This window comes from Delphinus delphis, chromosome 8 (genome assembly GCF_949987515.2).
Source record: "Delphinus delphis chromosome 8, mDelDel1.2, whole genome shotgun sequence".
NCBI classification, from domain to species: Eukaryota; Metazoa; Chordata; class Mammalia; order Artiodactyla; family Delphinidae; genus Delphinus; species Delphinus delphis.
The window spans coordinates 73,021,995-73,035,569 of record NC_082690.1 but is presented as its reverse complement, the minus strand read 5'-3'; the positions used below and the strand labels follow the sequence as shown (position 1 = coordinate 73,035,569).

Genomic DNA, 13,575 nt, shown 5'->3' with positions numbered 1-13,575 from the left:
CTCCATTCCTGACACCTTCCCTGCACGTTTGTGTACATATGGGCCACAAGCACATGCTCACTAAACTTGTCTCATCTTTCAGCTCTCTGCTTAACTGTCGCTTCTCATACAGCCCTTCTCTGATCCTTAAAAAAAAAAAAAACAAAAAACCCAAACCTGCCAATCTCTCTAATGGCTCTTTGATCTTTTCCTTTATAGCAAGCACTTAGCACAGTTTATAAGCATAGATTTATTTATGTGTTTGTCTAAGTTCTGTCTCCTTTACTGGACCATGAGTTCCACAGGAGTGCAGGCCGGGCTCATCATGTCTGTTTGTTCCTCATTCACATTCAGTGCCTAGTATGCAGTGTGCCCTGGGTAATTACTTACTGCGTGAGCAAATGAAGGAATGTTGGAGCTAATTTTATGGCTTCTCCTTTTCGTGAGCTATTTATTCAACAAATATTCAGAAAACAACTCTGTATTGGGGGTAATGAGATTATATTCTTTAATATTTTTATGTTTTGGTATGAAACATTTTCACGAATGGTTTCTCCTGTATGCAGGCAGAGTGCTAAGAGCGGTCAGAGCCCACATTGTTTCTCTGTGTTTGAGTAGGTTGGATCCCAGAGACTGTGGAGGAATGGAAGCTTCTCCTACACCTGGTACAGAACAAGAGCACAAAGCCAGCCCCCCAGAAGTCACCAAATGGGAACTTCAGCGATGGGCCTTCCCCTATCAACGTGGAGAATGTGGCACTCCTGTTAGCTAAGGTCATGGGCCCAGACCGGGCCTGGTCACTGCTACAAGAATGTGGTTTGACCCTTGAGCTGTCAGAGAAGTTTACCAGAACCTGTGATATCCTGAGGATTGCTGAGAAAAGGCAGAGGTAATGTATGTCTGTCCTGCCCTATCCACAGGCACCTGGGGAATGTAGAATTGCACAGATTTTCAGAGGTGGACGGGACTATAGAGATCACATAGTCTCAACCCCTCATTCATAGATGAGGGAACAGAGACTCCTCTGTTGATGAAGGTGATTAAGAGAAGAGGTTAAAGAGGTTAAATATTTTGTTCACAGTCATCACCAAAACACTGTTTAGGTTAATGTAAATACCCAAATCTGATGTGTACTCAATTCTTTAAGACTATTATTGGTACCGCATACCTAATTGTCTCAGTCAGGGTTTTGTTTTGTTTTGTTTTGTTTTTTTTAAACTGTGGTAAAATACAGATAACATAAAATTTCCTGCCAACCGTTTTTAACCACTTGGTTCAGTAGTGTTAAGTATATTCATATCAGTGTGCAGGCAGTTTCCAGAACTTTTTCAACTTACAAAACTGAAACTCTATACCCATTAAACAACAGCTCCCCCTTTCCCCTCCACCTAAGCCCTGGTAACCACCATTCTACTTTCTGTCTCTGACTTTGACTACTCTAAGTACCTGATATAAGTGGGATCATACAGTGTTTGTCTTTTTGTGACTGGCTTGTTTCACTTAGCATAATGTGAGTAATGCTGCTATGAACATGAGTTTACAGATATCTCTGAGACCCTGCTTTCAGTTCTTTTGGGTGTATACCCAGGTGTGGAATTGCTGGATCAGATGGTACTTCTATTTTTAATTTTTTGAGGAACCTCCATACTGTTTTCCATGGAGCCTGCACCATTTTACATTCCCACCAATTATAGCACATCCCCACCAACACTAGTTATTTTCTGGTTTTTTTCTGTTTTGATTTTTGTTTTGTTTTTTTTGGATAGTAGCTATCCTAATGGGCATGAGGTGATATCTCATTGTGGTTTTATTTGCATTTCCCTAGTGATTATTGATGTTGAACATCTTTTCATATGCTCGTTGGCCATTTGAATGTCATCTTTGGAGAAATACCTGTTCAAGTCTTTTGCCCATTTTTAAATTGCATTATTTGTTTTTTGTCATATGAGTTCTTTACATATTCTCAATATTAACCTCTCAGATATGTGATTTGCAAATATTTTCTCTTATTGTATAGGACAGGATGCCATATTCACAGGATGCCTTTTCAGTCTGTTGATTGTGTCTTTTGATGCACAGAGTCAGTCAGCTTTTTTAATCCTTTCTTCTGAAAAGAATGAACAATGACAGCTAAATTTGCCTGTTTCTTTTCTTTGGGATTTCAGAGCCTTGATACAAAGCATGCTTGAAAAATGTGATCGGTTTCTCTGGTCTCAGCAGGCCTAATTGAAGAAGATTCAGCAAGGTGTCATGACATTTTGAGAAAAACTGAATCGTGCTCCGGAACCTTCTGAATGCATTTGTTATTGAAGGAAAGGCCCCATCTGAGATCCCTGCCACCTTATTGGGAGCACTTTTGTCCGTGTCTGTAACCTCTGCATTTGTGGCTCTATCTGTACCTCAGTGTTTTTCAACTGAAGTTGAATTTTGAAAGGAATCAGTCCTTGTTTGCTGAAATGAAGTGCTCTGGAAGGAATCAGAATGTGAATATCCCCAGCTATGCAGTCCTTATTCTGAACAACAGTGTTATTTGTTCCTTGCTGGTGGACTGGGGGAATTCTTTTCCTGTCGTGACTGCCATGTAGGGAGCAGAAGTTTCTCATCCTGGTCACATGAAGACATACAATGTAATTGACAGAAATTGAATTCCTTTTTTATCTTCTCTGGGACACTTGAGAAATTGCCAAAGTAAGATCTGGTATAATGGAATTAACACATAAAATGAGTGAAACACTGAAGATTCAAATCAGATGTTTAAATGAAATGGCCCCATATTTGAATTGAGCTAATTTAAAATGTATTTTTTTTCCAGTGCTTGACATTTTCTAATCTGAACCTATATACAACTAATTCATTACTGGAAATGTTTTACTCCAGTCTTTCCTAAACAGTAGCCTAAAGGAATCATGTACTTTTAAAATTTGTTTTTTAAAAGCCATAATAAAGGAAGGCTGAGTACTGATAAAGATCACAGCAAGTGCTTGTATTATTTAAGCCAAGTACTAGATTGCCATTTTCAGGCTCCTGTATACTTACACAGCATGTTACATTAATAATAAATGTAAAATCTAATTTAAAAATTATTTGAGTGGAATGTAGACATGAGGTTTATAGTGAGCAATTTGCAGGAAGGTGTGGTGTAAACTCGGTGTGGAATAAGCAAAGTGTTGGGCACATTGAATGATTCACTTCTTTCTTTCATTTATAACACAGCCAGAGAACTATAGACACAAATTGCTGTCATACTTCCATGTGACATTTGGATATGACATAACCAGATTAGTTGAAGAGATGATCAGAGAAGGGAGGCTTCACAAAGCTTCTTAGCATTTTGGGAAGTGTGGAAAACCTAACAATTTTGGTCACCAGCGTGTGGCAGAGTGTGTGTGTGGTGTCTCCCCACACCACGCGATTCTCCAACACCAGCTGGGTGTCCTGCAACTCAACTCAATTGAACGTATCTCCCTGGAGATAGCATCCGATTTCACAGGTTAGGGGCTCAGAACCACAAAACTGCCCCCACTTAAGATGCCAGTCACAAATCCAGGTTGTTAACCGTACAGGCGTACCTCTTTTTTTTTTTTTTTTCAGGCATACCTCTTTTTATTGTACTTTGCTTTATTGTGCTTCACAGGTACTGTTTTTTTTCTTTCTTTTTTGTTTTCTTTAACAAATTGAAAGTTTGTGGCAACCCTGTGTTCAGTAAGTCTATCAGTACAATTTTTCCAACAGCATTTCCTTACTTTGTGTCTCTGTCACATTTCCCTGATTCTTGGAATACTTCAATCTTTTTCACTCTCATTATTTGTCAGGGTGATCTGTGATCAGTGATCTTTGATGTTACTATTGTAATTGTTTTGTGGCACCACTGCACCCATGTATGATGGTGAACTTAATGTGTGTTGTGACTGCTCCAACTGGCCGTTCCCCATCTCTCTCCCTCTCCTCAGGCTTCCCTATTCCCTGACACACAGCAATATTGGAATTAAGCCAATTAGTAACCCTATAATGGCCTCTTAAGTATTCAAGTGAAAGGAAGAGTTACACATCTCTCACTTTAAATCAAAAGCTAGAAATGATTAAGCTAAGTGAGAAAGGCATGTTGAAAGCTGAGATAGGCTGAAAGGTAGGCCTCTTGCATCAAATAGCCAAATTGTGAATGTAAAGGAAAAGTACATGAAAGAAATTGAAAGTGCTACTCCAGTGAATATAAGAATGAGAAAAAAGTGAAAGAGCCTTATTGCTGATATGGAGAAAGTTTTAGTAGTCTGGATAGAAGATCAAACCAGTCACAACATTCCCATAAGCCAGAGCCTAATCCAGAGCAAGGCCCTAACTCTTCAATTCTGTGAAGGCTGAGAGAGGTGAGGAAGCTACAGAAGAAAAGTTTGAAGCTGGCAGAGGTTGGTTCATGAGGTTTAAGGAAAGAAGCTGTCATCATAACATAAAAGTGAAGCAGCAAGTGCTGATGTAGAAGCTGCAGCAAGTTATCCAGAAGATCTAGCTAAGATCATTAATGAAGGTGGCTACACTAAACAACAGATTTTCAGTGTAGACAAAACGGCCTTATATTGGAAAAGGAGGCCATCTAGTACTTTTCCTAGCTAGAGAGGAGAAGTCAATGCCTGGCTTCAAAGCTTCAAAGGACAGGCTTCCTCTCCTGTTAGGGGCTAATGCAGGTAGTGACTTTCAGTTGAAGCCAATGCTTATCTACCATGGTGAAAATCCTAGGACCCTTAAGAATTATGCTAAGTTTACTCTTCCTGTGCTCTATAAATGGAACAACAAAGCCTGGATGACAGCACAAGTGTTTACAACATGGTTTAATGAATATTTTAAGCTCCCTGCTGAGACCTACTGCTCAGAAAAAGAGATTCCTTTCAAAATATTACTGCTCACTGACAGTGCACCTGGTTGCCCAAGAGCTCCGATGGAGTTGTACATCAAGTTTAATGTTGTTTACATGCCTGCTAATACAACGTTCATTCCGCAGCCCATGGATCAAGGAGTAATTTCAACTATCAAGTCTTATTTTTTAAGAAATACATTTTGTAAGACTATAGCTACCATAGATAATGATTCCTCTGATGATTTGGGCAAAGTAAATTGGAAACCTTCTGGAAAGGATTCACCATTCTAGATGCCATTAAGAACATTCATGATTCGTGGGAAGAGGTCAACATATTAACATTAATAGAAGTTTGGAAGAAATTGATTCTAACCCTCATGGATGACTTTGAGGGGTTCAGGACTTCAGTGGAGGAAGTAATTGCACGTGTGGAAATAGCAAGAGAACTAGAATTAGAAGTGGAGCTTGAAAATATGACTGAATTGCTGCAATCTCATGGTAAAACTTGAACGGATGAGGAGTTGCTTATGGGTGAGCAAAGGAAGTGGTTTTTGAGGTGGAATCTACTCCTGGTGAAGATTGCTGTGAAGATTGTTGAAATGAAGACAAATGATGTAAAATATTACATAAACTTAGTTAATAAAGCAGTGGCAGGGTTGAGAGAAAAATGACTCTAATTTTGAAAGAAGTTCTACTGTGGGTAAAATGCTCTCAAACAGTATTGCCTGCTACAGAGAAATCATTTGTGAAAGGAAGAGAAGGAAGAGTCGGTGATCTGCCAAACTTCATTGTTGTCTTATTTTAAGAAATTGCCACAGCTGCCCCAACTTCATCAAACACCACGCTGATCAGTGAGCTGCCATCAACATGGAGGCAGGACCCTCCACCAGCAGCAAGATTACAATTTGCTGAAGGCTCAGAAGATGCTTAGCATTTTTTTATCAATAAAGCAGTTTTAAATTAAGGTATATACATTTTTTAAGGCAATGCTATTGCACGCTTCATAGACTATAGTATAGTGTAAACATAACTTTTATATGCACTGGGAAACCAAAAAATTCATGAGACTCGCTTTATTGCTGTGGTCTGGGGACCGAACCCACAATATCTCCAAGGTATGCCTGTACTTCTGACCAACTGGCTATAAATCAGAGGTTCCCGTGACCCGCTCCTTGGGTTCAATTAATTTGCTAGAGTGGCTCACAGAACTCAGAGAAACATTTTACTTACTTAGATTATCAGTTTATTATAAAAGGCTCAGGAACAGCTGGCTGGAAGGGTAAGGTATGGGGAAGGGGCAAGGAGCTTCCATGCCCTCTCCTAGTGCCACTCTAGACCAATCTCCACATGTTTACCAACTGGAAGCTCTAGATAAAGCAGCGGCAGCATTGAGAGTGGAGATAGGCTGGACGTTGAGTTCAGTTGCCAATGGCCAGTGTCAAGAGTGGGACTGAAAGTTCCAACACTCTAATCACATGGTTGGCTCCACTGGCAGCCAGCCCCCATCCTTAGGTGTGGTCCAAAACTCACCTCATTAACAACGAAAGACACTTTTCTGCCTCTCATCGCCTTGGAAATTCCAAGGGTTTTAGGAACTCTGTGCCAGGAAAGGAGATGAAGACCAAATATAAATTTCTTATCACAATATCAAACCTTCCCACTAGTTCAGCTGGATTGTGGCTGTATTGGATTAAGTTGACTGTGAGTCTATAAGGTAAAGGGTGAGAGCCTTCCTGTCACTTTCAGCTTTTGTCATTACACAGTGACTGTCCAGAAGAGGGTGTGGAGGAAATCTCAGGAGGAGGGGACACCCTGAACTGGCACAATTGTGCAATTATTTCCCGACAGATCGTTCCAGGGCACGTTATAGCAATCCTCATTTACCTAAAGGCTAACAGAATTTTCTAGCATTAAAACAAACCCCCCCCCAGAAACCCCACATCATCTGAATTTATTTTCTAAGGAAAACAAACAAAAATCCCATTCAGTTAAACATTTAAATTTGAACAGTCTACTTGGATATTAGGCAGTGTTTTCAAATACAACTTGTAATCTTTCACTTGCCTAAAAATGATAGATTGATTCATGGTTGCCTCACTTTTATTTTTGCATCCAGACTTGACTGGTGTTTAACAGGGCTTCAGGGTATCATAATGGCGGAGGGCTTGGGTTTGTCGACTGAAAAAAGAAGCACAATGTGAGAATTGTGAGGTTTTTTTGTTTGTTTTTTTGCAGTACACGGGCCTCTCACTGTTGTGGCCTCTCCCGTTGTGGAGCACAGGCTCCGGACGCGCAAGCTCAGCGGCCATGGCTCGCGGGCCCAGCCGCTCCGCGGCATGTGGGATCTTCGCAGACCAGGGCACGAACCCGTGTCTCCTGCATTGGTAGGGGGACTCTCAACCACTGCGCCGCCAGGGAAGCCCATGAGTTAAGTTTTATTTGGGGCAAAATGAGGACTACTGCCCGGAGACTGCATTTCAGATAGCTCTGAGAAACTGCTCCAAAGAGGTTGGGGGAAGGTCAGTGTTGTAAATGATTATAGTGAAGGGGGGTGGTGCGTGCAGCCAAGCATGCAGTTGGACAGAGGCTTGTTGCTAGTCAGGAGGAGCAGATGTCACAGTTTATAATTTTAGTTCTTTTCTAGATGTGAGTAGATGCAAGAATTGGAGCTCATAAGATCTTCTCCTGAAAATATCTAACTATATGAAGACCTGTTCCAGTTTTTCCTAGATCACAGAGTGCCGCATTCCTGATCTCCACCCTGACCTCCTTTCAGGGGGTGTTGAAGGTCAGCAGCCACAGTGGTTCATGATTCAATCCTTGTAGAGGTAGATGGCAATGCCAAATTTTAGTTGGCAGGTTCTGAGGCAGACTGGCTTTGAATGTCTGCTCTTCATCTAGATGACCTTAGGTGAGTTCCTTTGTTTCTCCAAGTTTCAGCTTCCTCATCTGTCAAATATGGATAATAGTAGCAGTCCCCTTGGGGGTAGTTTGAGGATTAAATGAGATAATGAATGTGAACCAGAGCTACCTCATAGTGACAATTAAATGAGACTAAAATGCAGAGCGTAGTGCCTGTGGCATAGTGTCTGGGTAATAAATATTAGTTGTCGTTTGAAAGATTTGGAATATCGTTTCACCCAGTAGTGATCAGACCCATGTACACTGGTTTTCATGAATGAAAGACAGTGGGAAGACCAAAATTGAAATAATTTCCTTGCATGTATTTAATTTGTCACTGCCCTGGCCAAGGCTCAAAACCTTGTCGTCATCCTTGCCCCCTTCCTCAACCCTCACTTCCAATTACTAGGTAAATTCCCTCAATTCTACATTGGTGGTGTTTTCCGTTAGTCGTTTATTTTTCCATTCTCTATTGCCACCATCCCACATTCTCATTACTTCTTGCCAAGACAATTACATCAGTCTTACGGGAACTTTCTTCACTTCTGTTAAAAAAACAAAATTCAACCGTACATTTGAAGGTCTAGTTGGCTTTATTCAACAACTCATGAATCAAACAGCATCACACCTAGCAACTAGAAGAGTGCTCTGAGTGGGTGTACGAAACGGAGAGCTTTTATAGGAAGAAGGGTGGGACAAGACAAAAGAAAAAAGATTATTTCTAGGTCAGGATATCTTCTTTTTGGGGGAAAAGGATCATCAAAACTTTTATCATGCATGTTACCTCTTCTGGGGGTGGGGCGTGGATGGAGAGGGCCCACATGCAGATTACCTCTTCGGTGCTGACCAGAAAATTCCACTGGTTAAGATTACATTTCTGGGGAGGGTTGAAACTGCAACTAAGTCAAGTATTAAGTCTAGGCTTGGTATCACGGGAGCACAAGTGGCACCATTTTGGGCCTTTGGTTTTCTCGTTAACACTTCTAAAGCCTGCCTTCCCCACCACCACTGAGTCTCAGCACATCACAATGGAACCAGCATTAGGTACCACCCAGTCAGGTGATTCACGAACTTGCCATGCATCAGAATCATCACAGGAGCTCGTTAAAAATACAGACGCTGGGATCCTGCCCCAGACCTGGAACTTGTAGATCTAAGGACTAATTTAACCTCCTTCAGCTTGTCTCCTACCCCCACGTTATTCCTAAATTTAGATGTAGAGTTATCCTAGTTTGTAGATAAACCTAGACCCCTGAGAAAGAGTGCTTCCCTGGGTCTCATGGGAAGTTAATTGGAGATATATTGTCAGAATCCTTGTCCTCTGAGGCATAGCCTTAAGCCACTTCCAATCAGAAACTTTCGGTGGCTCTCCTCTGCTTTCAAAATAAAGCCCAAATCCTTGAGATTGACATTTAAACGGATGAAACAAAATTATTTTAAGGCAGGACAAGAAAAAAATGTAACGTAAAATTTTCTCTGCTTTTTGAACCACTATCCCCCCCCTTTAGTGTACATTGTGCATCTGTACTACACATTAACTAGGTTCCCTTAAAAGACACAGGAATGCCTACTTGCCAAAAAGAAAAAAAAAAAAGCAATTTCCTCCTGGCATCAGCAGGGTAACTTTTTTTAAAAATTATTTTTATTTATTTATTTTTTGTGTGTGGTACGCGGGCCTCCCACTGTTGTGACCTCTCCCGTTGCGGAGCACAGGCTCCGGACGCGCAGGCTCAGTGGCCATGGCTCACGGGCCCAGCCGCTCCGTGGCATGTGGGATCTTCCCGGACCGGAGTACGAACCCGCGTCCCCTGCATCGGCAGGCGGACTCTCAACCACTGCGCCACCAGGGAAGTCCCCAGGGAAGCCCCCAGCAAGGTAACTCTTTAGGAATTAACATTTCCTTTTAATCCTGTAAGGAGTCACAATTACCCACTGCTTGCCTGTTGGACTACATAGTCAATATGTCACTTTGATGTATAACCCTTTGCCTCAAAAACTTATATAACTGCTTTGACCTCTAATGGGTGGAACGGCTTGCAGGATCTTAGTTCCCTGACCAGGGATCGAACCCGCGTCCTCGGCTGTGAAAGAGCAGAGTCCTAACCACTGGACCACCAGGGAATTCCCCTCAGAGCTTTTTTTTACATTTTTTTTCTGTTTTCACATCTTTTTTTTTTTTAACATCTTTATTGGCATATAATTGCTTTACAGTGGTGTGTTAGTTTCTGCTTTCTAACAAAGTGAATCAGTTATACATATGTTCCCATATCTCTTCCCTCTTGCATCTCCCTCCCTCCCACCCTCCCTATCCCACCCCTCCAGGCGGTCACAAAGCACGGAGCTGATCTCCCTGTGCTATGAGGCTGCTTCCCACTAGCTCTACCTTACGTTTGGTAGTGTATATATGTCCATGCCTCTCTCTCACTTTGTCACAGCTTACCCTTCCCCCTCCCCATATCCTCAAGTCCTTTCTCTAGTAGGTCTGTGTCTTTATTCCTGTCTTACCCCTAGGTTCTTCATGACATTTTTTTTTTCTTAAATTCCACATATATGTGTTAGCATACGATATTTGTCTTTCTATTTCTGACTTACTTCACTCTGTATGACAGACTTTAGGTCTATCCACCTCATTACAAATAACTCAATTTCGTTTCTTTTTATGGCTGAGTAATATTCCATTGTATACATGTGTCACATCTTCTTTATCCATTCATCCGATGATGGACACTTCGGTTGTTTCCATCTCCTGGCTATTATAAATAGAGCTGCAATGAACATTTTGGTACATGACTCTTTTTGAAATATGGTTTTCTCAGGGTATATGCCCAGTAGTGGGATTGCTGGGTCATATGGTAGTTCTATTTGTAGTTTTTAAAGGAACCTCCATACTGTTCTCCACAGTGGCTGTATCAATTTACATTCCCACCAGCAGTGCAAGAGGGTTCCCTTTTCTCCACACCCTCTCCAGCATTTATTGTTTCTAGAGTTTTTGATGATGGCCATTCTGACCAGTGTGAGATGATATCTCATTGTAGTTTTGATTTGAATTTCTCTAATGATTAATGATGTTGAGCATTCTTTCATGTGTTTGTTGGCAGTCTGTATATCTTCTTTGGAGAAATGTGTCTTTAGGTCTTCTGCCCATTTTTGGATTGGGTTGTTTGGGTTTTTGTTATTGAGCTGCATGAGCTGCTTATAAAATTTGGAGATTAATCCTTTGTCAGTTGCTTCATTTGCAAATATTTTCTCCCATTCTGAGGGTTGTCTTTTGGTCTTGTTTATGGTTTCCTTTGCTGTGCAAAAGCTTTTAAGTTTCATTAGGACCCATTTGTTTACTTTTGTTTTTATTTCCATTTCTCTAGGAGGTGGGTCAAAAAGGATCTTGCTGTGATTTATGTCATAGAGTGTTCTGCCTATGTTTTCCTCTAAGAGTTTGATAGTTTCTGGCCTTACATTTAGGTCTTTAATCCATTTTGAGCTTATTTTTGTGTATGGTGTTAGGGAGTGATCTAATCTCATACTTTTACATGTACCTGTCCAGTTTTCCCAGCACCACTTATTGAAGAGGCTGTCCTTTCTCCACTGTACATTCCTGCCTCCTTTATCTAAGATAAGGTGACCGTATGTGCGAGGGTTTATCTCTGGGCTTTCTATCCTGTTCCGTTGATCTATCTTTCTGTTTTTGTGCCAGTACCATACTGTCTTGATTACTGTAGCTTTATAGTATAGTCTGAAGTCACGGCACCTGATCCCTCCAGCTCCATTTTTCGTTCTCAAGATTGCTTTGGCTATTCGGGGTCTTTTGTGTTTCCATACAAATTGTGAAATTTTTTGTTCTAGTTCTGTGAAAAATGCCAGTGGTAGTTTGAGAGGGATTGCATTGAATCTGTAGATTGCTTTGGGTAGTAGAGTCATTTGCACAATGTTGATTCTTCCAATCCAAGAACATGGTATATCTCTCCATCTATTTGTATCATCTTTAATTTCTTTCATCAGTGTCTTATAATTTTCTGCATACAGGTCTTCTGTCTCCTTAGGTAAGTTTATTCCTAGATATTTTATTCTTTCTGTTGCAGTGGTAAATGGGAGTGTTTTCTTGATTTCACTTTCAGATTTTTCATCATCAGTGTATAGGAATGCCAGAGATTTCTGTGCATTAATTTTGTATCCTGCTACTTTACCAAATTCATTGATTAGCTCTAGTAGTTTTCTGGTAGCATCTTTAGGATTCTCTATGTGTAGTATCATGTCATCTGCAAGCAGTGACAGCTTTACTTCTTCTTTTCCGATTTGGATTCCTTTTATTTCCTTTTCTTCTCTGATTGCTGTGGATAAAACTTCCAAAACTATGTTGAATAAGAGTGGTGAGAGCGGGCAACCTTGTCTTGTTCCTGATCTTATTGGAAATGCTTTCAGTTTTTCACCATTGAGGACGATGTTGGCTGTGGGTTTGTCATATATGGCCTTTATTATGTTGAGGGAAGTTCCCTCTATGCCTACTTTCTGCAGGGTTTTTATCATAAATGGGTGTTGAATTTTGTCAAAAGCTTTCTCTGCATCTATTGAGATGATCATATGGTTTTTCTCCTTCAATTTGTTAATATGGTGTATCACGTTGATTGATTTGCGTATATTGAAGAATTCTTGCATTCCTGAATAAACGCCACTTGATCATGGTGTATGATCTGTTTAATGTGGTGTTGGATTCTGTTTGCTAGTATTTTGTTGAGGATTTTTGCATCTATGTTCATCAGTGACATTGGCCTGTAGTTTTCTTTCTTTGTGACATCCTTGTCTGGTTTTGGTATCAGGGTGATGGTGGCCTCGTAGAATGAGTTTGGGAGTGTTCCTCCCTCTGCTATATTTTGGAAAAGTTTGAGAAGGATAGCTGTTAACTCTTCTCTAAATTTTTGATAGAATTCGCCTGTAAAGCCATGTCGTCTGGGCTTTTGTTTGTTGGAATATTTTTAATCACAGTTTCAATTTCAGTGCTTGTGATTGGTCTGTTCATATTTTCTATTTCTTCCTGATTCAGTCTTGGCAGGTTGTGCATTTCTAAGAATTTGTCCACTTCTTCCAGGTTGTCCATTTTATTGGCATAGAGTTGCTTGTAGTGATCTCTCATGATCTTTTGTATTTCTGCAGTGTCAGTTGTTACTTCTCCTTTTTCATTTCTAATTCTATTGATTTGAGTCTTCTCCCTTTTTTTCTTGATGAGTCTGGCTAATGGTTTATCAGTTTTGTTTATCTTCCCAAAGAACCAGCTTTTAGTTTTATTGATCTTTGCTATCGTTTCCTTCATTTCTTTCTCATTTATTTCTGATCTGATTTTTATGATTTCTTTCCTTCTGCTAACTCTGGGGTTTTTTTGTTCTTCTTTCTCTAATTGCTTTAGGTGCAAGGTTAGGTTGTTTATTCAAGGTGTTTCCTGTTTCTTAAGGTAGGATTGTATTGCTATAAACTTCCCTCTTAGAACTGCTTTTGTTGCATCCCATAGATTTTGGGTCGTCGTGTCTCCATTGTCATTTGTTTCTAGGTATTTTTTAATTTCCTCTTTGATTTCTTCAGTGATCACTTCGTTATTAAGTAGTGTATTGTTTAGCCTCCATGTGTTTGTATTTTTTACAGATTTTTTTCCTGTAATTGATATCTAGTCTCATAGCGTTGTGGTCAGAAAAGATACTTGATACAATTTCAATTTTCTTAAATTTACCAAGGCTTGATTTGTGACCCAAGATATGATCTATCCTCGAGAATGTTCCATGAGCACTAGAGAAAAATGTGTATTCTGTTGTTTTTGGATGGAATGTCCTATAAATATCAATTAAGTCCATCTTGTTTAATGT

At 40.3% G+C, this 13,575-nt stretch overlaps 1 protein-coding gene across 4 annotated transcripts in view; it reads left to right on the top strand.

The window, feature by feature from the left end:
- HPS5 (HPS5 biogenesis of lysosomal organelles complex 2 subunit 2) overlaps positions 1-3,034 on the top strand; it is a 44,995-nt gene extending 41,961 nt beyond the window's left edge. For all 4 annotated transcript variants that reach the window (XM_060018586.1, XM_060018588.1, XM_060018589.1 and 1 more), the window contains 2 exons: positions 598-868; positions 2,145-3,034. In XM_060018586.1, the coding sequence (XP_059874569.1) occupies positions 598-868; positions 2,145-2,205 (332 nt within the window). In that variant the 3' untranslated portion in view covers positions 2,206-3,034. The remainder of the gene's footprint in view (positions 1-597; positions 869-2,144) is intronic.
- The last annotated feature ends 10,541 nt before the right edge of the window (positions 3,035-13,575 follow it).